The sequence below is a fragment of the Cenococcum geophilum genome (genome assembly GCF_001692895.1).
Source record: "Cenococcum geophilum 1.58 unplaced genomic scaffold K441scaffold_43, whole genome shotgun sequence".
Classification (NCBI taxonomy): Eukaryota; Fungi; Ascomycota; class Dothideomycetes; order Gloniales; family Gloniaceae; genus Cenococcum; species Cenococcum geophilum.
The window spans coordinates 172,983-183,177 of NW_027137601.1; the positions used below are offsets into that span (position 1 = coordinate 172,983).

Sequence of the window (10,195 nt, forward strand, 5' to 3'; positions counted from 1 at the left end):
CTATATCTATAGCCACAAGTCTACTACTAGCTGTGATATTACTTCTTAACCAACTCTTTAAGCACTCCGTACGTTTAATATTTGCACTACCAAGTAGCATGCAGTCCTATGTAATTATTCGGCGGCTACCTAAAAAGATTCGCTCGGCTTCTGCTAATATAGACGGTATAGATAATATATTAATAGCCATCTAAGAGAGCCGTGGGTAATCAGCTCTACGAGTTAGATTAAGCTACTACTATAGAGCCGTGCCTTAAATCGAGGTAGGCTTTGCTTTGGTAAAGTCTTTATATTCGTCCTCTACGCTACCAGTGACGTTAAGCATGCGCATATAGAGCTCGGTTTCGGAAGGCTTAGTAGAGTAATTAGTAGAGGTGGCTTTTGGTTCAACTTTGCGATGTATATACTGCTCCTCCTAAAGCTTCCTTACTGCATCGAATAACGCCTTATACCACTTCTTATTCCAGTGCTTTATAATATAGGTTTTGCAACACAACGGATATAGGAGGATTAACACCGCGTACGCGGAAGTCTCGTTAGTAAGCTTATAGTATTTATTAAAGGCGTACCAGCTAGTAATAATAGCAGAGAGAAGTCGTTAATTTAGGCGATATTAATCCTATAACATCATTAATTAGCTAGGGCTTAATTTTATTAGAAAATCCTACCTTTAATTACTCGTAGTGCTTAATTAGTATATCCATAGTATAGAGCGTTTAATTAATTAATAAGAAGTCACCCTAGTTTATTAATGTAATCTTGTAAAACGGCTTTAGGAAGGCATACGTCTCCTTAATAATGGTCCAATCATTAGGCGCGTAAGGAAGTCGTCTTTTACTTCCTTATACTACTTCGTCGCGTACGCGTTAATTGCTAATTAAACGTTCTATATTCTAATAACTATAAGTATAAAAAACTACGAGTTCTAACAAGTATTATTATCTAAAGGAATAGATCTTCTGTAGAGAGCTTTAAAGTCGTTCTAGCGAGTCTCTAAAGCTTATATATATATAATAAGGTTATAAACTTTACCTAGTGTACTAATCTCTCTCCACCCTGCTGCTTAAGCTTTCTTTATCTTTTCTACAAGATTCTTATTAATTATTAAGTTCTTATTAAGTTCTAGCTATTGGACAGCTTTATTAATCGCGTTATTATCTTTAAGGTAGAGAAAGGTTTAGAGGGTAAGGTTAACGATATAGCCGCTATATCGAATTTAGTAGTGGGTAGAATTCCAATCTAGTAGTCTTTTGGCCTTAAGGCCTTCTAATATAAGGCGATATATCTTATTATTTAAGCCGTGATTATTACCGTATATATAGCCAATATTACCTAAAATATTATATCGCTCGGCAACTTAAAGGAAGGTAGCGGCTTAATCTTTACTACTATATAAGGGGAGCTCTAGTAGAGTAAGTAGAGCCTTTTATAACTCCTATATATCTATATTAATAAAATAGGCAACTATTACTTAGAAAGCTTAATAATTTAGTAACACCTATATATTAATTAAGAAGTGGATCTTTAAGAGAGAGCGATAAAGCTTTAATTTTAGTATTTCGCGATGCACCATAAAGGATTGCTTAATTACTACTTCCTCTATAGTATAATTAACCGTTATAAGTAACGTATAAAGCTCTGGCTAGGTAGCTGCATTATATAGCAAGTTTTAAAGGGTAATTAGTTGTACAAGAGCCTTATTAAAGGCTTTATAATTAACTGCTCCTTAAAGGATCTTTTCTTTCTGCTCTTTATATACCACTTGCTTTAGAGCCACTAACTTATTTATAATATTTAAGAGGCGCTCTTGCTAGAGCTTCTTTGCCTTTACCTCCCTAGCTTATACTTAAATACCGTATTTCTTACCCAGGTAGGTATAAGCGGATGTTAAGGATAAGGTGTCCTATTCGCATATAGAACAGTACTAGATTTTATTCTTGCCGTCGCGGATAGCCTTATGTAGAAGTAGTTCGCGAGAGAGAGCCTAGGTAGAGGTAGCAGTAAGCTTCCGCTTTTTACGAGGCTGAGGAGTAGATAGAGTAGATAGATTTGATGAGCTTATGGTAGAGTTGTTAGCGGCGTTATTACTAGTAGAAGTGGTAAACTAATCTGAATTAAGCTTAAAAAGGATAGAGGAGGTCTTATTGTTATTATTAGTAATATTAGTAGATAAGGAAGGCATGGTGGTAATAGAATCTTAAGCGTATTAGGAGTTTAAAATTTAAAGATGTTGTGTGTAACGACTCGTAATGTTTAGATATTTTAGATTTGTATAGGGCTCTCTACCAAATTGGAAAGATATACGTATTATTAAAGGGCCAAAGAGACATCTACTAAGAACTTAGGAGTGTACTTGGCACTTTATATGCGAAAAGCTTTAATATTTAATATATTGAATATTGCCACTTTTTGTATTGATATTGATATTGAACGTTAATACGCGATATTCAATAATCGTTAATCAATATTGATTATGGATAAGAACACTGGAGGACGTTGGATAAGGATAATGTTGATTCTTTGTTTTCGAAGTTGTAGCATAGTGTTGAACGGACGATCAGGGATGAGAACCCTGTTTATTAAATGCGGCTCTAGGGCCTCTATATATACATGGGGTAGATGTATGCAACTGAGACAGGTGGTAAGACTTATGAGGGTAAGCAGCTGAGTGGTGAGATATACGAGAGTAAGCAGCTGAAAATAGTAAGCAAGTCCTATTTGGGTCGACACATAGTGTCGTACTGCTCGGCCAATACTCATTTGAGGATGATAGTGTGCGAATGAGTTTCTGCGTCGTAAGTAGCGCAAGGAAGCTCAGCCTCATCGGCATCGTATGCTTGCACAAGTGACCAAACGTCTGGTTTATCTTCAGTGTTTAGTTTCGCTAGGCCAAAGCGATGGAATACACCATCCTTCTTATCAACGCATTTCAGAAGAAGCATGTCATGCCACGGAGACACGTCTCCGTTGGTGAATGGATCGTCAGACGTACCCCATGGGCCTCCCATCGACATGATGAAGAGTTCCTGTAATCGATTGGATTCGTGGAAGTCGACGTGCGGTATGTCAAGCTCAAGGACAATCGCAATCCGTTCCCAGGGTTTGAGGCCTTCACGGGAGGATTCGAGATCTGTTCCGCCAACGGTCAACATCCACATACCGGGCATGTCAACGTTCACACCTTCTTCCACGGGTACAAACAGTGTCTGTACTTGCAGACGTCTCAATCGTCCCTTCAATTTGAGAGAACCATCCACAATAAGTCCGGTAGTGTCCTCATTGCGATACTTCAAATCTAACTCAAGGACTTCAGCACAAAGACCGTCCCGAAGACATCTTCCAGGATTGATCTTCCCATCCACGGATAGCCATGACCATGTCGGCGCGCGGTACGGAAATGATCTCGTTGATGGCCGGAAATCCGCTTGCCTCGTGCCGTCTACAGACCACAAGAGCTGGGCTTCCAAGCACCGTCGCCATAGTCCTGCGACATATTCATCCTTGAAGGTGTTACGCATGACCTTCGCTATACCAGACAAAGCGATGGCCTTATCACTCTTGAAAGTCAATTGTGTTTCAGAGTATGCTCTGACAACATTCGACCAAAGATGGAAGATCACTAAGTCGCTATTCTTCCCCTGTGGCACTTCACTGATCATCATCCCCGGTTTATTCGACTTTCGATTCGCCATGTCAAAGCTTTTAAACTTCGTGCTAGTCAATCTTGCCATAAAGTCCGGCAGACTGTCAGGAAATCTCTCACAGAGTACGCCTCTTCGACATTCCCAGAAGAGCTGTCCCGATCCAAAGTGCAGAACACGAGGGGAAAGAAGGCGTTCCTGGAGTACCCAGCCACGCCGGTTGAGTGGCGCGCCCATCAGCTCGTGCTCGAGGAAGAGGATGTTGCTCATGATGAAATCCTGGGCTGGACCCGGTTCTCGAGAATCGGTGAGCGTTGTTGAGCATGGGATTTCGATTTGTTTCAATTCATAGTCGGGATCTCGGAATACGAAGAGTCCTTGTGAACTATCCTCGGCTCTTGTTGCGGCGATGTTGAGAAAGGTGTTGGAATACACTTTATCCATCAAAGCTGCTTCTCTGAGCCAATCAGACTTGTCATCTTCATCTTGGAAGATGCAAAGTGAGTCAATCCAGATATGTTGCTTTTGCAGACGCCTAGCGACTTCGGCGGCTTGTTGAAATGACAGAGGAAGAGTGCTCAAAGGAATTCCGGACCTGAGGTTTGGAGCACTGCTTTTGGTCAATTTAACTATCGCAGCGTCTCCCCAGCGGTGACTGAGTGTCACATAGCCTCCTTTGGGTTGGAAATCGGCTGTGGTCACTACTTTGACAGGATCGCTTGCGTTGGACCCTATGTCAAGAAGTCTTGTTGGATACCATGAAGGCTCTTCGGGAACGAAACACTCGGAATGTTCGGAATTGCATTTCTGGAGCCATCTAAGAGCAGTCTCCCAGGCTTCCCGAGATCCCGTTGATGTTGACGTGTTCGTGGAGCTGTAATGTTTTTCCAAGTCTTCCAGCCTGATCAGCCTTGTAGCGTACGAATTGAGTAATAACGCACATATTGAACCTACCTCTCCTATCCTGCAACAAAAAAATCAGAACAGACCCATGCTCCATCCCATCAACCGTCGTAGCCTCATCATTGAGATACGCCGCCAATTCATAGGATCTCTCCACTCCAAAACTTTCGGGAGGTTGGAGCAGCAAGAACGTGAGAGGTTGCTTGTCGCTTGCCTTGTATGGGATCTTTGACTGTAAAGGCTCCAATTGTAACCAGAGTGGTCTGCAAATGGGGCAATTTGCAGTTGCGGAGTCTTGAAGCGTCTGAGACTGGAAATGGTGGAAGAACATTAGGGAGCCAGGGGAGTTTTCGAGCGTTTGCAGGCCTTGGTGGTGGCTGAGGCATGCGATGCACGTTGGGCAGAGAGATGTGGGTGACATTGTGGAGGATTTTATTGGGAATTCAGCTTGGTTTGATCCACGATCTCGGGAAGAAGACATGTTGAACGAGGGTACAACGATCAGGCTGAGAATGAAGAATCTTTTCGGAAATATGACGTCAATGGATACCTGGGGAGCCTAGTTAGTGAGTCTTTGCAACTCCCTAATCTGCATTTAGTTGCGAGACTGATAAGCTAAGCCGGTTTCTAATTGAGCTTCTTAGTAAGCAATCCTGAGCTCTATCACATATCAGGGGGGTCATTTGGCGCGGTGACCCGAGGTACGAGTGGTCTATATTTTCGGGTCCCAGATTTCAAACCCCCGCCAAGCCAGCTTTTGATTGGTCTAAAAAAAAGTCGCAGGCGGTATCTACCTGCAGAATACACGTGACGAACATCAAAATATTTAAAATCCTACTATTAACAAACTAATCTTTTTATTTATATCTCTATTAATACTACTATACGCGTCTTAACTATAGTAGAACCTACTTTAATTAAGTGTAGCAAGTGCTATTTAATACAACCCCGTATTAATTTTATTAAAAACGGCCCATCTACTAAGCTTTTAAAGCAATGTCAATCGTATTAGTTAAAGGCGCGTTTTCCCTATATTTTACTTTTACTTTTACTTTTACTTACTTTTCTAGGGCTCTAAATATAGTTTAAATAGGCGGAAAGCAGAGCTTGGTTTAACTAAGATTCGTCCTATAAAGCGCCAGCAAAATGCTTTACCTAAAACCGATACTAAGGACGTCTTCTTACCTTACAGCTAGAATAGTTAAGATACCCCTAAAATAACTAAACGGTGGAAGATAATTAGGGTAATATAATAGAAGTACTATATTCTTAATCGGTAGGGTAAAGCTTACTTACCTACTTCTCCGCTATATACTATAGATAAAGCTCTATATAGCAAAAAAGGCACTCTAAATAGCCTAAATATATCCTTACCGGAACTAACTCCTATGCCTACTTTACCGCTAATACCTACTCTACCGCCAATACTACCTTTCTCGCGGTAAGCTCTGACTATAGCTATACTACTACCTATTTTGGTTATTAATTGGGAGCGAATTAAGAAGTTTAGGAGTATACTATAGGTGTTAGGCTATAGAGACGTACTTACCGTAACCAGCTTAGCGTAGGCTTAGCGCAGGCTTGGCGCAGGCTTGGCGCCTATATAAAGTTAGTCGTCCCGTACTAGAGAATAGTAGAATTTAGTTCTATAGTTCTACTTTATTAAGAACCAAATACTTATTACATTCCGCTACTATTATTACGTTACTATATACTTTAAGGGCCTTAGCGCCCCAATAGTTCTAAATTCTCCTCCCTTTTTAGGGGTAGCGGCCTAGTAATATAGCGGTCTGCTAAGGTTACGACTATATAGCGGCAGCCCTCTATTAAAAAGACAACCTATATTTATTAACTATATTATAGCCTATTAACCTAATAGCGAGATGCAGGCGTAATACTAGCGTAGTACGTAGTACTAAGTCTAGGAGCTGGCCTAGAACGATATAGGTAAACCTATATCCTAGATAGAACTAGAAGCTATAGGTAAGAATACTATATAAAAAGAAATACGACAGCTATAGAACGAGAAGCTATAACTCCTAGAGTAAGAAAAACTATAGTTGCTTAGGGAAGAGGTAGAAATACTAAGATAGTATTAACGCGGCGAGGTACGTTAGGAAAAAATTTACCAGCATTTTTGCAGCATTTGGTAGTATATTGCGGCCAAATGCGCATTCCGCGCACTTGTAACAAAGCCTTATAGGAAATACTACGGTAGACTTGTTAATGGGCTAAGTATATAGGTATAGAATAGTCAACAACGTAAATATAACTAGTGGAGTGGTTGCCTAATAGATTAACTCTAATTATATTCTAAGATTTACTATAAAAAGGAGAACTATCTAAGTAGGGACTGTAGTCCTTTAAATATATAATACTGCGCCTAAGAAATGTACTAAGTACGTTAGTATATTAATACGTTAGTACGTTACGTTTCTATATTCCTATATTTTTATATTCCGAACTTATAATATAACTAGCTACGTAACTTAGCTACCCCTTATCCTATAGTGCGACTAGTTCTAGCACCTCCTATACTTCCACCACTAGTCTATTTATATCTCTTTTTAGTAGTGCTACTACTACTAATATAAGGTCCGTAACACTATCCCCCTCCTCTTTATCTTTATCTTTAAAGATATCTCCTATCTCTAAGTCGTCTATTAGAGGTATAGCATTCCCGTCTTTAGTTTAATAACCTTTATTATTATTAATACCTTCTACTAAATCCTCTATATCTAATCGTTGTAATTAGCTAGTAACGTTAATTTTTTTACTTAGTAAAGTTATGCTATCCTATTCTCGCTATATAGAGAAAAAGTTAATATATATTGCGATCGCGGCTCTATCTAGTCGCTAACCTTCTTTATATACTAAGTATACACAAGCGAATATACGATTATCCTATAATGTTTAATCTGTCTTTAACGCTAAATATATACGTTTTATTATTCTTTATAACCGTCTAGTTCCTTATCTAATCTATCTTAGGGTTTTGCGTATTAATAATAGCTAAAAGACTAAAGAGTAAGCTAGCTAAGGCCTTTACTAAGGTTTAGCGTTATTCTAATAAGGCGACTTAGGCTCTAAAAGCTTAACTAAATACTTATACTTACTTAAGCCGTTTAATAAAAGGTTATAAAAAGGTATGCTTAAAAGAGCTACGTTTAGTAAAGTAAAGTCTATTTAAACTTAAGGCTAAGGAGGCTAAAAAGAATTCTAGTTAAGAAGAGGCGGAAATAACTAATACGCTAGTAGTAGACTCCCTAGATAATCCGGCTTGTTTATTACCTTTAACTAATCCCTTTATCTTTAGCTCCTTCTTAATATTACCTAACCCGTTCTCTTTTAATACTCCTATACCTTTCTTATAGCATTTTTTTAAAAATTTTATAGTAGTTCCTAAGTAGTCTTATTATAGTCTATCCACTTAACCCTATACTATATTTTATTATCTACGTCCTTATAACTAATAATCTTTAAAACTTACTATTTATCTTCTTCTTACCCTCTATATATATCTGCTTTATAGATTAATAGCTTAATATCTCCGTATACTAGCTCTAGTACTATAATATACTATATAGGGAAGATCTTAATTTTGGCTAGTAGGTTTAACTTAAATATAACTAGTGAAATCCTCTATATAATTTTAAAAGGTCTTAGTCTAATATAGTTTAATTTCTTACTTAGTTATTAACACTTAAAATTTTTATATAGTAGCTATATTTTATCCCCCTCCTTAAGATCTGGTCCCTTAGATCTCTTAATATTATAGTACCTTTTTATTCTCTCTTATACCTTTTTTACTAATTCTATAAGGTCTATATAAAGATTTATTAATACCTTTATCCTTTCCTCAGCTATATTACTTATTTTCTTTACTTATTATAGTAATAACAATATTCTTAGCTTATATCCGTAATTTGCCTTAAATAGTAATATACCTATTCCTTTCTATAGTATTGCATTATATATAAACTACGTAACTAGTAATAGCAATACCCAATTATTCTATATGTAATTAATATAATATCTTAAATACTATTCTAGCGTCTAATTTAATCTTTCTATCTATTTATCTGCCTATAGATAATATATAGTAAAAGTTACTGCTCTAACCCCTTATTCCGCTAAAAATACTTCCTAAAATACTACTATAAACCTTAGATCTCTGTTTAATATAATTTTACTTAATACTCTATATCTTATAAATACTTCTTTAATATAAATTCTAGCAATATCTTCCGCTAAGATTTCTTCTATATATGCTATAAAGTAACCCTATTTAGTTAACTTATCTACTATTATAAGAATTATATTATACTTCTATCCGGTAATAGGATCTTTTAACTTTAGTTACTTAATAATAAAGTTCTATAATATAACTTCCCATAGTCTTTCTAGTATTTTAATAGGTTATAGCCCTCTATATAGCTTATACCTTATTAGTTTATTCCTTTAGTAATCTAAATACTCCTTTATTACTTTTTTTTAGCTATGCCCTAAATTCCATTAATAATATATTCCTCCTAAAGTCTTAACACTAAGCCTATTACTCCGTTATATTCTTAAGTTATTCCCTTATAAAAACCTTTACAAAATACTCTACTATGCTCTTTAGGATATACTTTACTTTTTAATTTTTGTATATATCTATCTGTAGATCTTCTAGCTATACTTTTAGAATTCTTTATATCTAAAAGCTCTCTAGTGTCTTATAGACTCTTTCTAGTTCTTTATCCTCTTAAGTTGCTATTAGCTTAGGATAATTATACCTAATTAATCCGTTATTATCTCTGCGTAGTATTACTCCTAATAGTTTCTTATTATTCTATAATTTAGCCTTTCTACTTAATACGTCTACTCTTACATTCTTAGTTCCTTTAGTGTGCTAAATCTTGAAATAGTATTCTATAAGCATCTCTGCCTATTTAACTTATCTATAATTAAGTTCTTTTATTATTAGGAACCCCATTAGGTTCTTATAGTCCATCTTAACTATAAATAGTTTCTCTACGCCTTATAAGAATGCTATTTATTCCTTAAGTTCTATAACTATACCTAATAACTTCTTATTATAGATATTATAGTTTAACTCTAGTAGTATTATTTTCTAACTATAGCATATTACTAGGCGCTATATGTTCCTATACTTTTATAGTAAATATACTCCTAGTATAAAGTCTAATATATCTAGTTCTAGTTAATAGATCTTAAGAATTAGCTCCTAGGTAAATGGTTCTTTAAGTTCCTTAAATAGCTTCTTCTACTTATTTCCTTATACCTATAGTTCCTCCTTCTTTATAAGCCTAGTAAAGGGTTTAATATTCTTTAACTATTATGCTAAAAACCTCCTATAGTAGTTACAGAACCCCAAAATTAACCTTAACTATATTACGTTTTTTAGTTCCTACTAACTTACTATAGCTTTAATCTTCTTTAGGTCTATATTAATATAACCTAGTTTAATAATAAATCTAATAAAATTAGTTTTCTTAGTAAAGAACTAGCATTTCTTAATTGCTACTAGTATTTATTCTTTTTATAGTCTCCTTAAAACCCATTTACATCGGCAAAATATGGTACCCTTTTAATGGCCTCAATGGCTGGTGGTTGACGCAATTGGCGCGCAGTTGAGGTCATTTGGC

At 36.4% G+C, this 10,195-nt stretch overlaps 1 protein-coding gene across 1 annotated transcript; it reads right to left on the reverse strand.

The window, feature by feature from the left end:
* Positions 1-2,571: 2,571 nt before the first annotated feature.
* K441DRAFT_665422 (HET-domain-containing protein) lies at positions 2,572-5,122 on the reverse strand. The gene is made up of 2 exons (XM_067649501.1): positions 4,596-5,122; positions 2,572-4,534 (listed from the first exon to the last, which is right to left on the reverse strand). Exons 1-2 carry the CDS (start codon positions 5,023-5,025, stop codon positions 2,757-2,759), a joined length of 2,208 nt encoding a protein of 735 aa, XP_067500441.1. The 5' UTR covers positions 5,026-5,122; the 3' UTR covers positions 2,572-2,756.
* Positions 5,123-10,195: the final 5,073 nt, after the last annotated feature.

Excerpts from the sequence above, each read along its gene's own strand:
- K441DRAFT_665422 (XM_067649501.1), bottom strand. The coding sequence starts at position 5,025 with ATGTCTTCTTCCCGAGATCGTGGATCAAACCAAGCTGAATTCCCAATA. Across the intron at positions 4,535-4,595 it reads TTTGTTGCAGGATAGGAGAG|ACTTGGAAAAACATTACAGC; the intron begins GTAGGTTCAATA and ends TCAGGCTGGAAG.